At 43.9% G+C, this 22,692-nt stretch overlaps 4 protein-coding genes across 4 annotated transcripts; 3 read left to right on the top strand and 1 right to left on the bottom strand.

The window, feature by feature from the left end:
* Positions 1-95: 95 nt before the first annotated feature.
* On the top strand, positions 96-4,260 carry apoea (apolipoprotein Ea). The gene is made up of 5 exons (XM_079367758.1): positions 96-147; positions 337-399; positions 852-999; positions 3,079-3,366; positions 3,812-4,260. Exons 2-5 carry the CDS (start codon positions 357-359, stop codon positions 4,116-4,118), a joined length of 786 nt encoding a protein of 261 aa, XP_079223884.1. The 5' UTR covers positions 96-147; positions 337-356; the 3' UTR covers positions 4,119-4,260.
* A 494-nt stretch (positions 4,261-4,754) lies between these two features.
* On the top strand, positions 4,755-10,114 carry msto1 (misato mitochondrial distribution and morphology regulator 1). Its single transcript, XM_079368268.1, has 14 exons — positions 4,755-4,974; positions 5,384-5,513; positions 5,645-5,714; positions 5,943-6,018; positions 6,395-6,452; positions 6,553-6,703; positions 6,966-7,080; positions 7,562-7,696; positions 7,807-7,959; positions 8,139-8,270; positions 8,348-8,532; positions 9,044-9,148; positions 9,233-9,345; positions 9,432-10,114. The coding sequence occupies exons 1-14, from the start codon at positions 4,891-4,893 to the stop codon at positions 9,689-9,691; spliced, it is 1,767 nt and encodes a 588-aa protein (XP_079224394.1). The 5' UTR covers positions 4,755-4,890; the 3' UTR covers positions 9,692-10,114.
* Positions 10,115-11,197: 1,083 nt separating this feature from the next.
* Positions 11,198-16,460, bottom strand: LOC306839649 (uncharacterized protein). Its single transcript, XM_079368454.1, has 6 exons — positions 16,265-16,460; positions 14,875-15,089; positions 13,283-13,389; positions 12,983-13,197; positions 12,738-12,815; positions 11,198-12,125 (listed from the first exon to the last, which is right to left on the bottom strand). Exons 1-6 carry the CDS (start codon positions 16,369-16,371, stop codon positions 11,636-11,638), a joined length of 1,212 nt encoding a protein of 403 aa, XP_079224580.1. The 5' UTR covers positions 16,372-16,460; the 3' UTR covers positions 11,198-11,635.
* Positions 16,461-18,491: 2,031 nt separating this feature from the next.
* xkr8.3 (XK related 8, tandem duplicate 3) lies at positions 18,492-22,591 on the top strand. Its single transcript, XM_079367650.1, has 3 exons — positions 18,492-19,147; positions 20,341-20,528; positions 20,653-22,591. The coding sequence occupies exons 1-3, from the start codon at positions 18,822-18,824 to the stop codon at positions 21,393-21,395; spliced, it is 1,257 nt and encodes a 418-aa protein (XP_079223776.1). The 5' UTR covers positions 18,492-18,821; the 3' UTR covers positions 21,396-22,591.
* The last annotated feature ends 101 nt before the right edge of the window (positions 22,592-22,692 follow it).

Below are 22,692 nucleotides of genomic sequence, written 5' to 3'. Positions count from 1 at the left end.
CAGTGTGTGCTGGGAACTTCGGACACAGGTCAGATATCCTCCTGAGTACATTTATTGGATCTCACCAAACCCACATGAGCTGTATAAATACAGAGCAGGAGAAAGAGAGAGTCCCACTCACAGAAGTCACAGACCAGGATCCCTGAGGTGAGCCACACGCAGACTAAATCTAAAAACAGCGGATGGAGACTTGATTGTGTTTTGAAGTGGAGGGAATGTGTGTGTGTGTCTATGTAGATAAATCAGGAAAGAATGAAACAAATCAATGTGTCAGAAAATGAACCTCCAACTATTTGTGTTGATGTCTTTTTAACCTGTTGTCTTATGATATTCCAGGTGTCCGTATTCTGCTCATCATGAGGGACTTTGCTGTCGTCTTTGTGCTGGCTGTCCTGTCAGGTAAGCTCAATGTCTCCTCTTAAACACTTAAACCTCTCTTTCAATTTTAAAATATTCCTTCTGGACTTTTTTTTTTTTTTTCTTTTTTTAGGCCGAAAATGTTTCAGACGTCAAAACACAAGAGGAGCGTAAAGAAAGAAAAGAAAGAAAGAGAGGGAGTCGATGGAAATGTAAAAAAGAAGGAAAGGGAGATATGCATGAGAGATAGGAAATAAAGGAAGATTTGTAGCAGCACTTGAGGCCTTTTAAATAAACTCTTGTTTAACTTTTCTTCTCCTTGTCATCATGTTTTAAATGTCACATGGTGTATCCAAACATGTGAGCAATGGTTTGACCCTTTTGACCCATAATCAAACAACTACAGCAAAAAAAAAAAAAGTCTGCCATCTTCTTTTACTCTCCATGAACAGGACGTGAGTATTAAAGTCTTCCTGTGTCCTCCTCTACCGCAGGCTGCCACGCCAAAAGTGTGTATCAGGATGACCAGACGCCGTGGGAGGTCACCGTCGACAAGTTCCGTGATTATTTCACAGACCTGAACATGAGAGCCGACGGCCTGGTGAAAAACATCCAGAGCTCCCAGATCACCCGAGAGCTCGAGTGAGTTCAATCACAGAACACTGACCGACCCAGCGTCCTTATCAGAGTCACAAATCAACACTGCAGAGGTTTATCAACCTTGAACTCATTTTATTGACTTTATCCGCTCTAAATAATAACGGCTGTTGCATAACCAAATACTACTCTATCGTTCTGATATTCAGAGTGTTAAAAAAGGGAGACGTATCTACAGGTTTGAGGAGCTCTGACAGAAATCTCGACTGTCAAACTCTTCGTTCCTGCCATTTTCTGCTTCACTGTAACACGTCTGAGTTACATCCTGCACGCCAGTCACAGTTCTGCAGTAAATTCAAACTCGGTAAAGAATATATTGTTCAGATTGAGCAGAATGTATATAAACTGGCAACAGAGGGAGAATTGTTAGTTGGAATACTTTGCATGAATTACCTCTGATCGCTCCCCCCTGAACTGCTACCTTATCGTGGTGGGGGAGTTTGAGTACCCGAATGATCCTAGGAGCTATGTTGTGGGGGGCTTAATGCCCCCAGTTGGGTCACAGGTGCTAGGTGACGGGTTAGGCTGGAGACATTGAGTCCGAGTAGACCATGTTCTCCACCTCCATGCTTGTCGAAGCGGCTGCTCTGAGCTGTGGTCGTAGGGTCTCTGTTGCCTGTCGGGGCGACAATCCCTGAACTGGTGGAAGTAAGGGAGGCCATCAAGCTGAAGAAGCAGTCCTGTCAGGCATTGCTAGGTCATAGGACTCCTGAGTAAGCAGAGGCTGAGTTCTCAGAGGTGGACTCATCCATCACCCAAGCTGAAGTCACAGAGGTGGTTGGCAAACTCCTCTGCAAGGCACCGGGGGTGGATGAGATTTGCCCTTTGAGTATCTTAAGTCTCTGGATGTGCAGGGACTGTCATGGTTGACACATCTCTGTAACATCGCATGGAGGTTGAGGACAGTGCCTCTGGACTGGCAGACCGGGGTGGTGGTCCCTCTTTTCAAGAAGGGGGATCAGAGGACGTGTTCCAACTACCGGGGGAATCACACTCCTCAGACTCCCTGGGAAAGTCTATTCCAGGGTACTGGAGAGGAGGATCCGGCCGTTAGTCGAACCTCGGCTCCAAGAGGAACAATGAGGTTTTCCTCCCGGCTGTGGAACACTGGACCAGCTCTCCATCGGGTGCTCGAGGGTTCATGGGAGTTCGTGGATAAGCGTCAGAAAATGGATTGTTTACGAATTACAACTCCTTTTTCAAGGGTTTTTACATGTACTTGACTCATTCTAACGTTACAGCCGGTTCTATTTAAACACAGTTAATATTGATATTTCTTTGCACTTTCACTGATCCTAATGACTCCCACTTCCATTACCAGTCAAACAAAAAACGGGAATAAGTGGGAGAAGTTTGTTCTGTCTCTGGCTTCTTGTCACACTGCTTCAAGTATGTTTGACCGACTTAAAAAAAAGCATCAACACGATGATGTTAGACTTGTGATTGAGCTGAGTCAGTGTGAGGAGGTTCATCAGCATGTGTCGGGGAGGTGAGACATGCACACGGCTACTGCCGAGGCCTGCAGGACTCACAGGAGTCCATCGAATGTTACAGGGAAAGACGGTAGATCAGAATTACTACGTTTTTAGACGAAAAAAAAAAATGTTTTCATTCCAATTAAGGAAGAGCTCTACACTGACATCAGTCTTGAACACTTTCAATCATAATGGCTTAACAATAACAACAACAACATTGTCTCTTTTCAGGTTCATTATTCAGACTTTTTCAGTTTAATCTCAATCAAGTTTTTTTCTCAAAATAATGTGATTATGCCTCACTGTCTTGGCAATGAGGAGAATAAATATACACTCCAAAAGACACGAAGCAAAGCATAATCACAAAATGTAATGAAGTATATCAACCTTTATATTCCATTCTCATCCAAAATCACAATGACATTTATCTGCAGTCACTCTTGGCCCCCTTTGGATCGGGATTGCTTCTCTAAAATACCAACAAACTCTTTTTTTCTGGAACATTATTTGGACTTTCATTGGTTTAATCTCGTCCGGTACTTGAACCCAGGAATCATCCTTTAACTCCTCTTTTTGACCCCCTTGTTAGCACCCTGATCCGGGACAGCATGTCTGAGCTCTCCGTGTACAGAGACGACGTGCAGAACAGGCTGGCCCCCTACACACAGGAGGCCGGCGAGCGTCTGGCCAAAGACCTGCAGAAGTTGTCCAACAAACTGCGCGATCACATGAGCGAGGCCCGCGACCAGATGGAGAAGTATGGCGTGGAGCTGCAGACCATGATGGAGCAGAATGTCGATGACGTCAGGGTCAGGGTCAGCGCCTACACTCGCAAGCTGAAGAAACGCCTCAGCAAGGACACACAGGAGATCAAGAGGTGAGAGAGACACACTGACGCTGGCGGCGTTCACTGCAGGCTGATGGGAAACTCTGTCCAGTAAGAGGATCTGATATGCTAACAAGAACTTTAGACTGTTTTCATGAGTTTTATTGTATTTAATTTAAGTTATGATGAGATTTTAACAAATTACACTGTAACTATGCTGATGCCTCTTGAATACTAATCTGTATTTTAATTTCTATTATCCTTCCAGGAGAAGACCTATACATAAAAAGGGCTCATGTTTCATCATGTTTATGTTTTCACAGTCTGATTATGACTTTCCTTTTTAGTGTTTTAACATTAATAGTTATAGAAACTCTTGTATTTACATTGTAGGCGTGTAGAATAACACGTATACAAAACGTAAATAACGAAACATCAAAATGTAGACTTTTTGTGAGTCTTGTTTACACTCAGCTCTTCCCTTCTTTTCCTTCAGACATGTTTCAGACTACCTGGAAGAGCTTCAGAGCCGCACATCAGACAACATGGAGGACCTGAGAGTTCGCTTCGACCCCTTTGTGTCTCAAGTGCGTGACAACACCCAGGCTAAGATCACCACCCTGAATGATCTGCTGAGGACGCAGGTGGAGAACCTAAAGGAAAGGATGCAGACGACAGCTGAGGACATCAAGGAACGCTTCGAGAAAACCGCTGACGACCTGAAATCCACCATGGAAGACAAGATGGAGGAGGTGAACGCCTGGTTCCAGCCCTACGTCAACATGATCAAGGACAGATTGTAAAACCTCTAATGTCACAGCCTGGACTGTTTATCCAAACTTTCTGCATTCAAAACACCTCTGTAAAAGTTTGAAAGATTCATAAAGATTCTCAGTCCTAACTTGTCTCATTAAGATTCATGAATAAAAAAAAAACAGCTGCTCACATCTGTGTATATTAGTCATTGATAATAATGTGCTCAGACTCTTTTTTTCTAAATTGACCTGTTGTTTACAGCGGTGATTTTAGAGTCTATTGGGGCCCTAAGCAAAATTCACTGGGGGCCCCTTCAAACAGCATTCATCAACATTAAAAAAAAACAAAAAACTTTTCGGACACGAACTGCAACTTTAAGTGACCAATTAAAAATTTCACAGGAATATTGAAAACAACACTGAATATTGTCAGATGGGGCCCCATTAGAGACGTATCTATGGGGCCCCATTAGAGACGTATCCTAGACACATCGTCTCTCTGTTGACAAACATGAGCCTCTGCGGACAGACAGACAGACAGACTTTAAAATAAATAACCATATAAACATTTTCTTGTATTTTTTTTTACTTAGTCATAAAGACTGCACGTGATTCGACGGCACGGTGAAACCACACTTGCTGCTCCTACGTCTTTTGAACTTCCAATCACATTTCTTTGTACTTTCTTTTCGACCAATCACAGAAGACGCTTCTGTCGCGTTAGGTTGTCGCTCTTCAGTGTTGACGTTTTTCTGAGCGTGCACATCATGTCCAAAGTGGAGATTTGGTTCTTTAACGCTGCTTGTTGAGTCCCGTCGCGATGAGTAACCCGTGCAGAGAGGTCATCACTCTTCAGCTTGGACATTATTCAAACTTTGTCGGGACCCACTGGTGGAATTTACAGGTGAGGAAGCACGTGAGCGGCTAATGCTAAGTCAGCTAGCTGGCGTTAGCTGCGCGTGTGTTGTCAAACTTTGCTGTTGTGTTTTTCTGCAGGAAGCTGAAGTGGGAGAGGATGATTGAATGTGCAATATACGGCCAGTTTGACAGGCTGAAATGTCACAATATAAATAAATTGAAACACGCATGTTAAAGTTAAGTTAGCCCTGAGATGTTACTTTGCTAAAGCTGCAGATTTGTTCAGACTGTTGGTGTTTGCGATCATTTAAGGTCTTTTTTTGTGGTCTTAATCAAACATGCGCATGATCTGACTCATGATTTTTTTCGTCTTGTGAGGGATGACAGTAATGTGATGTTTTAGCGTCCTGTTCTGTCACTCCGAGATGACAGCAGTGTGGTTGTGTGTCTTGCAGGATGCATCTTTATCTTACGACCCGGAGGCCCCAGCAGGCGACATCCAGAGTGACGTGGTGTTCCGTGAAGGACAGACTCCAGGCGGACATGTCACCCACACGCCTCGCCTCATTGCCATGGATCTCAAAGGTGACTTCAACTACAAACCGCTCATGCTCACCTACAGAGCCCTCCATCTTGTATGGAGTTGATCACGTTGCTCTTGTCATTGTTTGGTTCTCATCAAGCTGACTCACCTGCTCTTTTTGTGCCCATGACAGGAAGTCTTCGGACTCTCCGGCAGGAGGGATGCCTGTACGACCCGGGCAAAGACACGTCTGCCGGCTCGTGGTAAAGACAATATTAACAGATTCTACTATACAGATCTCCGCATGAAACTGGACATGTTGTTTTCTTGTCCCCTTCTGGGACATGAGCATCCTTTTGTGCACTGAAATATTCAAGGTTGACCAGCAATGCGTCCGCTCTGACAGAGTCTGTGCAGATTCCTTAAAGTCTTCATAGATGGGAGATAACTGGCGGTCGGTGTGATGTGAACAGTGTGTTTTGATCGTGCAGGGACGGGAGCCTCATGATGCACCAAGAAAGTCCTCCAGCTAAGAACTCATTTCTGGAAGATCTGGACCGCTTAGATGTGAGTATTTCTGGTGAAAATATGACAGCAGCTCAGTCATACATCACAGTGTTTTCTTTGGACAGTGAGGTGGAGGGGCGGGGCTTAATTTAAAGAACTGTGGGCTCAAAGGAAAATGAGTTGGGAACCACTGGACTAGAATATTGAACAAGTTTGACAGGAAACCGGCAGAGGGAGCGATTTAAAAAAACAAAAAAAAAACACGCAAGCTGAAAGTTACCATCTTGTTTCAAAAACTGTAGAACTTTTCAGGTTTGATTGGTCGACACACCGCTACAGAAAAGACTCCTCTACTTTTATGTGTAATTCTACAGTCCAGTTCTAATCCCACTGCCTGATAGAAACATCCTAAATCAAATGCCTTTTTTGTGTCCAGAAAGGAGAGATCCTGGTTGAAGCAGATTTTTACTCCAGTTCTCAGCCTCACTGCTCGGGTAAGAAAAACGTAGCGTCCTTCTAAACTCTGCCCGATCGGCACACATTTCACGTTGAGCGCTAAAAGCCACGACCGCTGAAAGCTCCGCCCTCCTGCAGGTGCGCTGAGCGTGGATACTGTGAACAGCCAGCTGTCTCGAGTGCAGAAGGCCTACAGGCTGGAGGGCAGCGTGAAGGTGTGGTCGGACTTCCTCAGGATCCACCTCCACCCTCGCACCATCTCTGTCATCCACCAGTACAACCACGACGGGTAAATCAGCGCGGCGTGCGCACACTGTTCTGCACTAGGTCTCACATTTTGCAGCCATCGTGGAGAGCAGTGAGCACATGATTCATACCTGCTTTTCTCCACTAGATGGCAGGCTTTACACAACACGAATATTTAGAACTTTGTTTAATCTCTGACTGAACCCCAAATGGTTTTTAACTCATCCACAGCTGCTTAAAAAAAGACACGTTGTTACATGAGGAGCTCGTTTGTGTAATGCATTGCTTTATGTGCGTTTGTCCAGGGAGGCTCATCGTTTGGAGGCTTTTGGCCAAGGAGAAGCTCTCCTGCAGGGGCCGGTGCTCGAGCAGCTGGAGGACAAACTGCACTTCTTTGTAGAAGAGTGTGATTACCTCCAGGTAACACTTTTCTTTCTCATGTACTACAAGATAACTATTAGATTTAAAAATAAAACAAAGATTGCTTCGTTGTGCCAAAGAAGTACAAATAGAAGTCTGGGAGTTAAAAATCTTACTTCTAATCTGCCCTAAAGGTCAAAGTTCAGTGATTTAGAGCAGATGCTGCATCTTGTTTTCAGTCAGAAACAGCTTTCAATTCAGATCAAAGTTGAAAAGGAAAAAAGGAAACGATAAAAGGAGCTGATTTGAAGTGCGTGTTTGATCAGAATGACGTCTTTCTTTAAGGTTTATTTCTGGGCATTTATGTAGAGAGTGAACAGAGTCTGATAGAGAGAGAGATAGTAGAGAATGACATGCAGGAAAGGAGCGACAGGTCGGATTTGAACCCAGGCCGCCCATTTGGAGGAGCACAGCCTCTGTACATGTGGCGCGTGCACTAACATGTTCTGTTTGTTTTAAAGTCTCTGCATCCTGTTTCCAGGGTTTCCAGGTTCTGTGTGACCTGGCTGATGGCTTCGCAGGCCTCGGGTCAAAGGTCACCGAGATGCTTCAGGACTCTTACGGCGGGCGAGGCATCCTGACCTGGGGGTTAGCACCCGTCAGTCACCCAAATTCAGTGAGTCACACATTTAGCTTCTCTGCCTTTGTTGTGAACGGATCATGTAAAAACAAACAGAGGTTTTGTATTTAAGGGTGTGGATTTTTTTTTTTTTTTGTTGTACTCAGACTCCGATGAAGGACCTGTACCACATGTTGAACTGCTCGTTAGGGACAATTCACCTGGCCAATCACAGCTCGTTCTTCTGCCCGCTGACCCTGCGTGGTGGATTTGGAAGACGACCCTCCTCTCCTGCAGAGTTCCCACTTCTAACCTATGACGTGAGCGTCGTTTCTGTATTAATCGCTTTTTTAAACGTATGAGGAGAATTTGCAGATTTATTTGAATTTCCTTTAAATTTAAGATGTAATTTATTTTTGCAGCAGTTTAAAAACATTCATGGTCGTCTTGCTGATTCTAACATATCCGTGCCTGTCCTCTGTGCTGCCTGTCGTACCAGCCCTCTCTGTGGTTCCACTCCAGCGCCGCCCTGGCGTTGGCCCTCGACGCCCTCACGTTGCCTTACAGGCTGAGGAAGGACAGCGTCCCCATGTGGCAGCTGGCCGACTCGCTGGCTGTGTCTGGGAGGAAGGTAACCATCGCCCGCTCAGCCGCGCTGTGTGTTTCCTTCGTCTGTGTGGAGAAGTTCATGTGTGGTTTATGATCCAGGTGGTGGCTGCTTACGGCGCCATCCCCTTTCCCATGATGCACGGCAGCTCTCTCCCTGACGCCCTGAGCGCCTGCACAGATTCGCCGCCATGGAAGCCTCTGTCGTCCTGTCCTGAACCGGGCGATGGACACTGCTATGGACAGTGGGCGACACTTAAAGGATTCGAGGGCCAGAGACTAATCAGGTCAGAATGAACGGGAACAGTTTGTAACGTAGCACGAGCTAACGACTTCTCAAACTCCAGAACGAGGGAAGAAGTGGTGGAATAATATATTTAACATATTTGCACTTTTCTACAAAGATTTTAACAGATAAGATTTCTGATTTTTTATTTATTTATTTATTTATTTTTGGCTCGTTGTAGCTTTATATTGTGTGGCCACACAAATAATAATAATAATAATAAATAATAATAGAATAAATAAAATGTAATAATAAACACACTAAAAGAGGAGTTAATTATGGATTAAAGACTACAAAACATGAGAGGAGCATGCTTTTAAATGTGACCAAAATGCATGATAGATGATCATGGACCTCTGAGACCTTTGACAAAGCACTGCTCTTATTTTTGGCTTTTTAAAAAAAAAAAAAAAAAAATTATAAATGTTTTTTAAATAACACGACAGCATGAAGCTGAGACTCAATCACAGCTGTGTATTAAAGACATGCTTCATGCTGGTTGTTCCCCTCAGCGCTCTGGCTCCAGGAGACAAACCGCCCACTCCTCTGCACAGCCTGCACAGCGGGGAGGACGTCCTGGCCTCCTACATCAGATCCTTCTATCCTACAGCTCCTCTGTGAGGCCCCAAAACACTCGCTCTTCATGTACAGTGTCTAAAAGAAGCATGTTTAACCCCATCACTCTTCATCTTCACCCTCAGAGCTCTTCACATGGTGTCCTCTCCGAGCAAGCTGACGCCACCTTTCCCTCAGATCTTCAGTCAGTCTTTGGGGCCTGAGGGCTTCCTGCAGAGCCGACTTCTCCCGCCCGGCTGTAAGCACATTTGTCTGATATGATTTTTTTTTTTCGTTTCACAACTTCAGCGTTTTAAATCTTACATTCTTTTTCTGTTCTTGCAGCTCCAGCCCCCGTGGTCTCCTCTGCACCCGTCATGACGTCCCTCCAGTCAAGTCCCGCACTCGGCCAGTGGCTGTCCGAGCTTCACCGAGGCGTCAGCGCTTTCGACATTCGCCGCGTGGCCCCGAGCTTCCTCTCTCAGGGGCCCGAAATGGCCGACTACGATGAGGCTCTGGAGCAGCTGCGCTTACTGTCCCGGTGTTACCGCGACGACAGCGGCGGGGTGATGCGCTCTTCCTCGGAGGAGGATGACGATGACTGACAGCGGCAGCCTGGATCAAATGATGAACGCTGAGCTCGGCTTGCACTTAAACGCACACAGAAAGTAAAGAGGAGCTGCGCCTCGGAGGTGTTAAAGACCAGGACTGAATTACTCACTCAACGAAAGGGCAAAAGGCAACTAATGTTACTGAGCCTGCGAGACGCTGATGAGGGAATAGTGAAACAGTAGATCTCTTAAAGAGAAAGCTGGGGTGTTACATCCAGAGACTGTAAGGATAACTGTACATCTGTATTGTTTTTATACTAGTGCACGCTATAAAATGAATGTATTTACAGAAAGAGATTGGATCGTCTTTTGTTCAGGGCGATTTAGCTTGAAGACTCCTTCGCACAAATGTTAACACTTTCACCCTGTCTTATTGGAAACCTCATTAAAGAAAGACGAGCTTTACACTTAAATCAACGCAGCAGAGTCTATAACCGTAAATCTGATATTTGCCAGAGGAGCTGTACGTGTGAACTCTAGTTGAGGAATTTTCACTCGGACAGCAAATCAGAGTGAGCTGATGTGAGACGGCAGCCGGCTATTCTCCGCAGAATTCCCCCTGAGCCAATGGGAGGTGGGGGGAGTGATGTGTCTGCATGCGACTGCTGCTGATTCCCCTTCATGTAATGAAGCAGCTGCATTATGTTTTCTATTCCAGTATGTTCTTCTCCACTCTTTGCAATTCTGTCAAACGACACGTAGCATTGATTAAAAAAGGCAAATATTCAGATCACGGCGTTGTGTAGCTAACTCTGTTCTCGTCTGTCAGCGATAAGTCTCCTGCTGTGAGCTGCATATGTGGGAGGGTATCCAGAGCGGTCCTCCTGAAATGATCCAAATTATGTGCACACGTGAGAAAGGCTTAAAAGTTAGCAACACTTCTGAAACTCTCGATTCTTAAGATCTTTTTAAAACGCATCACAACCTGTCATTTGAATGATTTCTAGTTTGAGAAACGATCAAACTGTTGGCAGTAAAAGAAACTGGTCCGCTCAAATTCACAGGTTTGCAAATACTGACACTTTACCTCTAGTCCTCGTCTTCTCACAAATATGTTTTTATCTCTTACAGACAGGTAGAGTAGATCAGTCTAAATGTGTTTTTATAATGGAGACAGTAGGCAGAAGTCTGCTTGTAAAATAATTTAAGACTTCTATTTGTGTTGCCATGGTGATGACCCAGATATCTATACTTGAGTTTTACTAGTTTTGGCTTGTCAAAATCTAGCGTGACGAGTAACAAACTATTTAAATTTTTTTGTGTATGTTTAATTGTTGAGCGCTCTTCATGTTCACGCTCGTGGGTTTATGGTGGTCGATAAAAAGGATTTCTTTAAAATTATTAAGACATGAAAGTTTTTAAGTGAAGGAAGAAGACGTGAAGTCTCTGGGCTGACGGTTCATTGAAGAGGCATTAGAGTATCATACAACTTTTTATATCATCATCTACTTCATTGGCTTTCGGTCTTATCCCCCCCAAAAAAAGACATCTGACAACAAATGTAGAACAGGCATTTTTAATGAGAAATAAAATGATACAAGGATTCCACAAAAGGTGAGCAGATGCTAGAACAATTTCCCACCCAGCACTTTTACAACACAATATGCTTCTAGGTTTGATTAAAAAAAGGCTAAAGACACTTACCATACCATCATTGAAACTTATAAAACTGAGACTGCACCCTGTTACTTTACAAACACCTCCACATGAGACGGCTCTAATCAAAGAATGTCGAGGGAAAGTCAAACCAATCAAAGGAGTAGCGTGTGCATAAAAGACATAGAGCAGAGTGCCTTGTATTCTACTGCTAGTTATCAAAAACATTGGGGGGGGGGGGGGGGGGGGGGGGGGGTAGTGTTGAGGGTTCTGGGGAATGTAAGTGGTGAACAGTGGGGGGGGGGGGGGGAAGGGATCAAGACAGACAGTCCAAAACGCGAACTAAGAACGGGAACGGGAGCGAGAACGAGACGGGGAGCGGGATTTGGAGCGGGATTCAGAACGGGAGGGGGAGCGGGACTGGGAGCGGGCTTTGACGGGTGAGGGGGAACGGGATTTAGACTTGGACTTGGATTTAGACCTGGCTCTGGATTTCGAATCAACGGGGGAGCGTGAACGGGAGCGAGAGCCCCTGTCGGGCTCGCCGCCCTCGTCGTCACTCTTGGGCGGCTCGCGGCCCTTGGAGCCAGATTTCCTGGAGCGATCCTTCATTCCTGATCTGGAACGAGACCTGGAGTGAGAGCGAGACCTGGACCTGGAGTCGTCCTTCTTGCCCTTCTTCCCGTCTTTCTTGCCCTTCTTGCTCTTGGGGCTGCGACTCCTGCTGCTGTCCTTGTTCTTCTGGGCGCCGTTGCTGCGCTCCTCGTCCTCCTTCTTGACCTTGGACTTGTTCTTCTTGCTACGAGATCGGCTGCGGGAGCGAGAAGCCGCTCTGTGGATGAAATCAGAATTATTTAGACCACATCGCAACGCAACCAATCAAACTATGAGGAGGTCTAAATAAAATATAAATTACAAAAACTGTCAAATCAAATTGTTAGATACTTTACAGTTATTTTGAATTTTTAAACTGAACAGATGAAGCACAAGATGTTGATCCTGAATGTGAAGACGTCAAACGTGCTCATTCAGCGAGTTGGAATACTCTCAGCCTCACATTATAAGCCAACATTTACTCTGCGTTCGACAGGTGCAAGGTTTCAAATTTTATTTCCTGACGGCAGAGCTGCAGCTGTAAATATCAGGCTGCTGCTCGTGGTCACTTGCTATAGGCTACAAGCCCAGCGGCCCAAACGCCTGTGCACTTTCTTGGAATTGCACGCATCTATTAATGGAAACTATGCTCTCGACTTACTGTTAACGGGCCACTGAATGCCGAAATCTCAAGGTGGTTCGTGCTGACAGCTGCCTGAGCTATAAATTATTGTTGCTGTATGTTTCAGAACACGTCGAGTCGGAGGTGGAAAAGACTTTGAGTTGTTCACCCAGAATCACAGACTTGATAACATCCAGTAAGAAGTCCTGTCAGACGTGGATTGCTCACCTTGAGTGGGAGCGGCTGCGGCTGCTGCTCTCACTGCGGCTGCGGCTCTTGCGAGACCTGCGGCTCCTGGAGCGAGACCTGAGGCAACGAGTAGAAACAATTAGCAGCAGTCACACTGATCACAAACGCTACTTCATAGGCCAGTTTGGTTTTTTCCCATAAACCTTGTGCACACTGGCTATATTTAGGAAGACATGAATACACATTAAGCAGCCGTGTGTAATCTCAGGAACGTCGGGTCTCACCTGGAGCGACTGCGGCTGCGAGAATAAGAGCGCTTGCGTTTGTTTCCAGGACGATCCTCGATGAGCCTGATCTTTCTGCCGTTCACTTCTGTGCCATCGAGCTTCTCCAGAGCCCGCTTCATGTCGGAGTAGAGCCTGAACTCAATCACGCCCTCGTTCCTCCGACCCTTGTGGGTGTCGGCATAGGTTACCTCTCCTGCCTGCCTCATGTAGTCCTTCACAGAAATGGAAAAAACAGGTTAAGCATTCACCTAACTTTTTTAATTTTTTTTTACTAAATGCATCAAATAAATGTCTTACCTTCAAGTCCTGCCAGCTGCAGCGGCTGGAAAGATTTTCAACAATGAGCCGATAATCTGTTCTTATAGGTGGACCATATCTGTCTCTTCCCCAGCGTCCATAGCCACCTTTTAATGCAACAAGGAAGGGAAAGGAAAAATTAGCACCGAAATAGAAACAGAGGTGGTGCATTTATGCTAAACTTCAAACTACAAAGGCTACAAAATGTGTCAATAGTGACCTGGCAAAAAGAAATAAGGAAGGGGAAAAGCAAAAGTGAAAAGTCTTTTAAAAAGAAAAAAGAAAAAAAAAAAGTAAAAACAAATGTATTAAATCCTGGAGAAAAAAAAATCTATTTTAAGATGAAGTCTTTATCATAAGGCCTGAAATTATTGAACTCAGTTTTAGATCTGAACATTTTGGTAAAAGTTCAATCAGCCTACTTACAAAAGAAGAAATCAAATTTAAAAAAAACTGATCGACTGATCGAGTACTTACGGTGAACTAAAGTCTCTAAGCTATCCTATCTAAAAACATTGCACTGTTACAAAACATGTTCTTTTTTTTTTTTTTTCAGGCACCTATAAGAGCTGAACCCACATCTCTTCCTAACCCCATTGCATCCTCACCACCCGGCCTGGGCCTAATGGGAAAAGCGGTCTTCATTCACAATGGCTCCCTTTTTTGGTCTGCCCAGGGGCCCAGAATGGTCAAACCACACTCTTGGAAAGGGGGGACACCATGGCCAGCAATAGGGGCAGGCAGTCAGCAAAGGACTCTTTCAATTAAAACATTGAGGTTCTTTGTTAAATCTTTACCTTTAAATTGACAATCACTTTAAATAAAATAGAAATGGAATAAGACATCAATAGATTACAAGATATTTAACAATGAAAGAGTTACTTTACAGTATTCAAACAGTTCGATCTTCATAAGTAAGCCATTTCCCCATCACATGTTACTGCTTTTCCAATTCACGTATGGAAGTACAACATAGTTTTCCGAGTCATTGGTGGCTCTGGTGCACACAAAATTATCACAATCTGTAATGAGGACACTCGTTTTGCACACCTTTTCTTCAGATGTTGATAGCGACTGTGAATGGTGCTCGTCTTATTTACAACACAATATCTTGTACTGGAGAAGTGAAGGCACGCCTGTATGTTAAACGGGTAAAAGAAACTCCTGGATGGGTCAGTGAGACCAGAACAATAGAAAACTTGACGACTGTGAGATGATGGGCGAGTCTGATACTCAAAACAACAAAGTTTCCATTAAAAGAAGTGTAAATTAAGCACTCTGGTGAGCCTTGAGGAAAGATGCTGGTAGAGTCGAACCACACTGATGACTTGGGTCTTTTTTCTCTCCGTCTGGTTCAAGACCTCTCAGTTGCATTTTGAATATATTTGACTGAAAGGTAATACACAATCATAATATCACCCCTAGCTGTCTTTTACTACCAGGATATAAATTGAATGCACATCAGCCACCAAGGACTAGTTTTAAATTTTGCCCTGTTGAAATTTAGATTGTCGGTTCCCTGTAATGAATGAAATCCCTCATCAATAACAGCATTAATGTCAAACAAAAAACAGACTCAACAGAAAACTTACTTCTTCCACCGCCGCCGCCACCTCCTCCTCCACCGCCACCACCTCCTCCTCCACCGCCGCCACCACCCCCTCCTCCTCCTCCCCCATAGCCACCATCACGACGGGGTCCCTTGGTGTGCTCCACAATGACCCTTTCCCCACACAGCTCTTTGCCGTTCAAGTCGTACACGGCATCATCTGCGTCACGGGGGTCATCAAATTCAACAAAGCCGTACCTTTAAAGAAGAAGAGAAAGGATTTAATACAGGGTGGAAACGCAGGACCCCGAGGATGTTATATCTCAAAAACATGAGGGGGTTCACACTTTGACCCCATACGTAAAATTTCACTGTAAAAACAGGCTAAACTCAGACCCTTTACTAGATCCACATTTCACCGCCATGGTTAGTCAAACTGAATGCAGCGTTCATGTATAAAAAACAGCAACGTACGCCTCTACTTATAAATCTAAAAATTAACAAGATTGCTGGAAAAGATGGTGTCAGAACAACATTGAAACCTCCAGCAATAAGTCATTAGCGTTAGTTTTGTTTAACTGAAACATGCAACGACAAAAGACACGATCCAGAGGCCTGCAATGTCCTGCAAGAGGATCTGGTTTCTTTAGAGCTTTTTAGAAAGTAGATTGGAGATTTATTCAGAATTATTCTGGTCTTTTTTTCAGTCTGTAACTCCATAAATTAGATACTTAAAAAACAACATTTTATTTTAATATATAAAATGCACGTTGGCCAGCAAACGATAGTGTTTTATAGTTTAAAAATTCCTGCAATGAAAAGATTGTTTCTTATGTTAAATATTTGTGTTCAAAGCTTCAGCACTACATGTTCTGACTATAATGTTGATGTTCATTGTTCCTTGTTGTTCGGGTTGTCCTTGTTCTCACGCTTCGTACCCTTTGCTGGCAGGAAGCCAAATTAAAAAAAAAAGGAAAAGAAAAACATGTCTATGTCCATGATTTGGAAATCTTTACAACACGGGTTAGCGGTAGGGGCGGAAAAAACCATCTACATTTTTACACGTTTGCACTTGTTGAGTGCGAACCATTTGTTAGCGGTTCGCACGGAGCAGACCGCCGACATTGCCACGTCTAACGTGAGCTAACGATGGCTAGCTTTTGTTTGAACTGTAGTAAATTAAATACAAACTTACCACTAGTTTAACTTTGATCCACCAGAATTATTAGGAGTATAAGTATTACCTACCACTCCGAAATCAGGACCTAGCAGCAGATTACCACAATGTAGATGAATATTAATTAAATTAGGTTGTTAGCATTAGCAGGCCGCGCCCGCATCCTAAGGCCAACCAGGCCCGGGCTTTGCGGCCTGTACGACCGTTAGCGTCAACCGTCACAAAAAAAAAACGTCGGCGAAAAAAAAGAGCTTACCCATTTTTTAGGTCGACCTCGAGTATCTTCCCGTAGCCTTTGAAGAACCTCTCCACGTCCTTTTCTCTGGCTCTGTAGCTCAACCTTCCAATATAAACCCGAGACATGTCGTCGAGTCGAGCGTGCTACCGAGAGACGAGGAAGAGCGCGAGGCTGCAGGAAAGATATACAGGCGCTCCTTCGATACAATAGGTTGTGGCTAAAGGGGGCGTGGCTTCCTGGTAGCGTGGTTCGTATGTCCCGAATTTAGTCTCACAGGTTGCCCTGTTGTTTACAGGCAGTATCGATAAGGCAAGGCAAGTTTATTTATACCTCACGTTTCAACAAGGGAATTCAAAGTGTTTTACACAAGACATAAAAAAAGCATAATGAAAGGAAAGAAAATAAACATTGAAATAGATAATTTAGAAATCGCTGAAATGATGAAATGAAACTTACAATAATGTTGAAGTAAAAATAATTCAAATAAAATGAATTGAAGTTGGAATACAAAAAAGAGTTCAACATTACAGTCCATAATGAAAGACTGAAATCTTTATTAAAATAGTTTAGTTAAAGGCAGCTGTAAACAAGTTAGTTTTTACCCTGGATTTGAGAAAGCTGAGAGTTTCAGCTGACCTGAAGTTTTCTGGGAGTTTGTTTCAGATAAAAGGAGGATAGAAACTGAACGCTGCTTCTCCATGTTTAGTTCTGACTCTGGGGACAGACAGCAAACCTGTTCCAGGTCTGGACGGTTTGCAGTTAAACAGGAGGTCACTCATGTATTCTGGCCCTAAAACCATTAAGCACTATATAAACCAGCAGCAGGATTTTAAAATGTATTCTCTGACAGACCTCAGTACTGAACTGATGTGATCCATTTTCTTGGTTTTGGGTGGGACTATAGCAGCAGCATTCTGGATCAGCTGCAGTTGTCTGAATGATTTTTAAAAAATTAAAGACGCACTAAGTAGATTTGGTGAAATGTGAAAGTTGGAGAATTGAAACAATTCTCTGCTATATTTTCTTAACTAAAGCAAACTTTCGTCATAAGTAAAAATGGGTCCCTGGCACACTGTTGTAGTTAAAAGCCACCAGGAGAGCTCCAGTATAGCTGTTGTAGGACCCCCACCATAACTTTTCACGCAGCAATTTATCATCAAACATCAAATAGGACACATTATTTCCTGATTCTCAAACATAACAAGTCGTGTGGATTATTGTTGGGACATTCATACAAACACCTTTGGCGGGATTCATTTGGGGCTTCAATTGGAAACACTTTGTTCAATGAATGACTAATTTCCTACACAGGCACTGTTTATCTGCTTTATCAGCTGTCCCACTGTGCCACCTACTGGCCTGACATTGATCATGTTTCAGAACGCAACAGATTCATTGCTGTACATGTTGCCTAGTGCTGTGTTAATGGATTCTATAGGTTAATGTTGGGTCTTTTTAAATAGTAAAAGAAAGTAGTCTCTACATGTAGGATGTGTAGGAAAAACGTTTATTATACCGACTTCGTTAGGCACGAATAAACAGAATTTCCTCTTGTGTGGATCACTAAAGTAAATCTCTAATTCTTCTGTTTGTTAAACCATTTAAACCAAATCACATGGCTCAAAATGTTCAAATGACAGTATGAAATCTCAGCACACAGGCAGACAAAATGGTGATTAATGCTGGTTGGAGGGAACCCCAATTTATTTATGCCTAAGGGCCCCACCAGACTCTAGAATCGCCACTGATTTAAAGACACGCAAAACCAGCAAACAATTATGCAACAATTAGTGAATGAACAAGCACTTTTTGCCCTCTTGAACAATGTTTTAAATGATTGCTTCTTCTTCTTCTTTTTTTTTTAGAAACGTTGATACTTTTCACATCACTCAAACTGTTCATCGGCTCAACCTTTTTTCTTTTTTTGAACCAGCAGGGTGGTCTTTAAAACTTAAAAACCTGTCCATCCTGGATTTTGCGACCTGTCGCTGCGCGTACCGGCTGCGATGGGCGGGGCTTACAACGACACAAACATGCACCTTTATGGTGTGTTGACGGGGAGGCGGACACATCGTAAAAACGATTTTCCCCGTGACGGCTGAATCGTCATTACTATGTTAACATTGTCATTATTATTTCACATCAACGTTTTATGCTTAAATATAACGTAAAGGCTAACAAACACATTTGCATAGTCTTCTTCGTAGCATCAACACGTTTTTTTGCGGTTGTTTCAACTTTCCTGAAATAAACTGAAGTCGGAAAGCCGAACGGACCGAGCAGCACTTGAACGCAGCATAACAATCACACCAGCTGCTCTCTCTCCGATGAGACACTTTTCTCACTTTAAAGTCAAACTTCTCGTTAAATAGTAAACAAACAACACGTGCCTGTAACGAGTTAAAAGATGCTTTCTCTGAGTGAGTTCGACGTGTTGCTGCGATGTGAAAGAGTTGTCCACTTTGTCCTGAAGGGGTTGAAGACGGTGAAGTCGCGTCGGGGGGGAAATAACGGAGCGCGGCGTTAGCTAATGAACGTTAGCTAATGACCGTTAGCTTTGCAGCATCAGGTCGGTATGGAGCGCGCGACTTTTTCAAAATACTCCTGGATTGACTTCGTTTTCTCTGTGGTCGGGGTTTGTACGTTTCTGGTGGACTTTGGCTCGGACGCCTGGGTGGCTACTGAGTTTTACCGCCGTGGGGACTTTTTGTGGTTCGGGGTGCTGGTCGGCCTCATGGTGCTGTCCTCCGTCGTGGTCCAGATGTTCAGCTGGTTCTGGCTAAAGTATGACCGAGAGCTTCCCGGGTTCAGATCCCTGACCGGACGAGGAACCGTGCTCTTCGGGGACCGGGTGAAGCTGTCCGGCCTCTTACATGTGCTGCAGCTGGGCTTCCTGTGCAGGTAAAACTAAGTGAATGAATAAACATGATCGATGTAATGCAACTTAATATGAGTCAAGAGAGAGAGAGAGGAGTTAAACTGATAACAACTTTAAATCTGTCTGTTTCACACTGTGTGGAAAGTGTTGCAGAAACGACTTGTATGAAACATCCAGTCTGAGTGATGCAACACACACAAAAAAACAAAGTAAAGTAGGTTTGGCTGATATGACCTCAAGTGCACGATTATTTCTTTTTTTTCTTCACAGTTCACTGACATGGTCTCTACTGTAAATGTGATCAACGATTAAAGCTGGGACATGTTTTCTAATGACAGTCTGCATCTGATGAGCTATTTTGTGTGGTTATTTATTGAATCAAAGCATCGCTTAAAAATGAGAACAACACATTCCAGTTTGAAAGTAGAAATGAACTTCTTTAAAACAATAGAAAAATAAAAGAATGAATAGAGATAGAATTATAAGTAACCTCCATTTCTGTTAAACATTTTGTTCCACAGTGTTTACGTTTCTTTTTGTTCAGCATTGTCTTCTCCAAACGATGGACAGTGCTTCCATGTGAGGATTGGATGTCACGTGACTGACCTGAAATTAATCAAAGTCATCGACATGGACAAAATCAGGACAATTAGAGGTTCTTAATTTCGGTTTCGATTTAAATATTTGATAAATTTCCCGGCCCCTAAACTAAAAAGAGAAGTGGACAAAGTTGTTTGTACGGGATCCTTTAAATGTGGATACAAAAAAAAATACAACCATTGAAGTTAAACAGACAGGGCCATAAGTGGATGCAAATAAATAAATAAAGCAGAACTGTAAGCATTGTATTTATGAATGAAATGACTTCTAAAGGAGTGGAGACAGAGTAATGCACAGGCGCCTTCACTGCACGAGTGTTTCTCATGGTTCTGTTAAAAACGGGTTCTTCCTTTGGAGTTAATAACGTATGACAGGGGCAGGAACCATGCATAGACTTTGAGTTTTGCAACCGGTTAATCCCGTATGTGGGGAAAAAACTGCACGAATAAATCAGTTAACGAGGCAGCGGATGTTTGGACTGTGGGGAAGTGAATGCATCACGTCAGAATGCATGTTAGTCAACGCTTACAGGCGGTTAGGTTGCATTGTTTTATGATTGTTGCATGACTGTAAATGTAAGCTTTTCTTACCGTCAGCTCTCCTCTCATCCATGCAGGCACATCTCCGCCATACGACAAGGCTTCAGGGTGTGGTGGCGGAAGGAGGAAGGCTCAGAGTACGCCGTTTACCTGACGCACGACCTCAGCATGCTCCGGCTCATCGAGACCTTCTGCGAGAGCGCTCCTCAGCTCACCCTGATGATCTACGTCATGCTGTACACAAACAAGGCCAGGACCGTTCAGTGTGAGGCTCTTATTGGCCCACTTTGGTTAAAACCTCGTGTCTGGGATGTGGTACCTCAAACGCCAGCTGTGTTCACTTCCTTGCGGTTGCTACACTGATGGTTACATTTCTGTTTTTTTTGCAGTTGTGAGCATCGCTGCTTCGACCACTTCCATCGCCTGGATGGTGGTGGATTACCACCGCTCTCTGCGCTCCTTCCTCCCCGACAAGGCCAAGCAGGGCTGGGGTTCCTCTTTAATCTACTTCCTGTGGAACCTGCTGCTCATAGCCCCGCGCGTGGCAGCCCTCGCCCTCTTTGCGTCGGTCCTGCCCGGGTACATCGCCGCCCACTTCCTCGCGCTGTGGCTCGTGTTTGTGTTGTGGGCCTGGCGACAGAGGACAGACTTCATGGACAGCGTCAGCGGGGAGTGGCTCTACAGGGCCACCGTAGGCCTGATCTGGTACTTCAGCTGGTTTAATGTCGCAGAGGGTCGGACCCGGGCCCGCAGCATCATCTACCACACCTTCATCACCACTGACGGAGTGATCCTGCTGGTGACTTGGTGGTGCTACAAGGACCCGGTGCAGACCGAGTCGTACGCCCTCGCTCTCTTCGTCACTCTGCCTTTCACCTACCTCCTGGGGCTGCTCTTTAAAACCCTCTACTACTGCTGCTTCCACCCCAAGCTGTGGAGGCCCCCGATGAGGGACCCAGGGCTGCCCAACGATCTGCCAGACGCAGAAGTGACATTTCGAGACTTTTCCATCCAGGACGGAGCCATATCCTCAGAGCTTCTCAACAAACGGATGGCTTGCCATGCTACTCATTTTTACTCCGAGCAAGAGGTCTTAAAAACTGCTAAAAACGAAGAGTCTATACATCTTTGATTAGTCTTACCTCTGTGTGTGTGTGTGTGTGTGTGTGTGTGTGTGTGTGTGTGTGTTCAACAATCTCAGTCTCACCTTCTTCATCAGTATACATTCATCTAAAATACTGTACTTACAAAAGTGGGCACTATGTGTCCAACCCTTTTTATAACATCAGTGCATTTATAACAATATGGAGCACTTCCTGGAGTTCTCTCGACCAATCAGAAACATGCTTGACAAAATGTGGTTACTCCATCACTTTGGTGCACCTCAGTGCTGCTTTTCATAGTTTTACAAACTGAAATGATCCGTAACATGAACAGCTGCACTTATCTGGCTGTTTATAGATTTGTATTTTTTTCAAATCTCCTCTGAAGTAATTTACTTTTTAAAAACTTTTTTATAGAAAAACTAAATGACATGTCATTTTAATTTAAAACAATTTCTACAAAAGACAAACATATTTAGATATCTTTGCATTTAGATACGGCTATGTGAATGCCTCGCCTTTTTTTTAATACATGTAAAAACGTTACAATTTTTACAACGGCAAAATGTAAAAAAAAAAAAAAAAAAGACTGTTATTCTGAATGTGAAGTAAATCTTCAAATGAATTCCTAAAAATTTCTGAGGTTCGTTGCGAGAACATGAAGGCTGTCTAAATGTGTGTGTGTGTGTGTGTGTGTGTGTGTGTGTGTGTGTGTTACTGCAGAAAGCTACTTCAGGACTTTGAATGTAACAATAAGTTCTCCTTTTCCAAAGTTGTTTCGTGTGACTTCTACGGGTTGCCAGTTTTGAGCCACGTTCACAGTTCAGTTGAACAAGTCAAAAGTCAAACGCTGATTCTTTCTGTGTTAGCTCAGCGATGACATCACCGCGGCGTCAGATGTCGGAGAGGTGCAAACGCTCTGCTTGTTTCTGTTCGGCGTGTTTGACAGTTGCATTCGTCAAACTTCTCCGTTTATGTGGAACTGGGTCACACATTCCTCTCCGGGCATTTTAAAAACATTTGTCTTCTTGGAGGTTGTTTTTTTTTTTTTTTTTTATGCTAATTCAGTTCACGATTTTCCTCCAGTGAATGTTCAATCCAGGTGTAGTAGATCTACGTCTCTGCCACATTAACTCTGCTGCAACCAAAAGTCAAGGTCAGGGCTGGTAGTTAATCTTTTACCTCATTCGCCATGTGCAATTATTAAAGTGGAAACACTGTTGAATCCTCTGTTGAACTTGTGTTTTTTTTTTTTTACATCCGTTTGTATTTATTTCACAGCTCAGGTGTCCAGATGTCAATATGGTTGTCATGGTATCAGGCTGT

The sequence above is a fragment of the Symphodus melops genome (genome assembly GCF_947650265.1).
Source record: "Symphodus melops genome assembly, chromosome: 18".
NCBI classification, from domain to species: Eukaryota; Metazoa; Chordata; class Actinopteri; order Labriformes; family Labridae; genus Symphodus; species Symphodus melops.
Note: the sequence above shows the minus strand (reverse complement) of the source record. Positions and strands in the feature narration are given on the sequence as shown.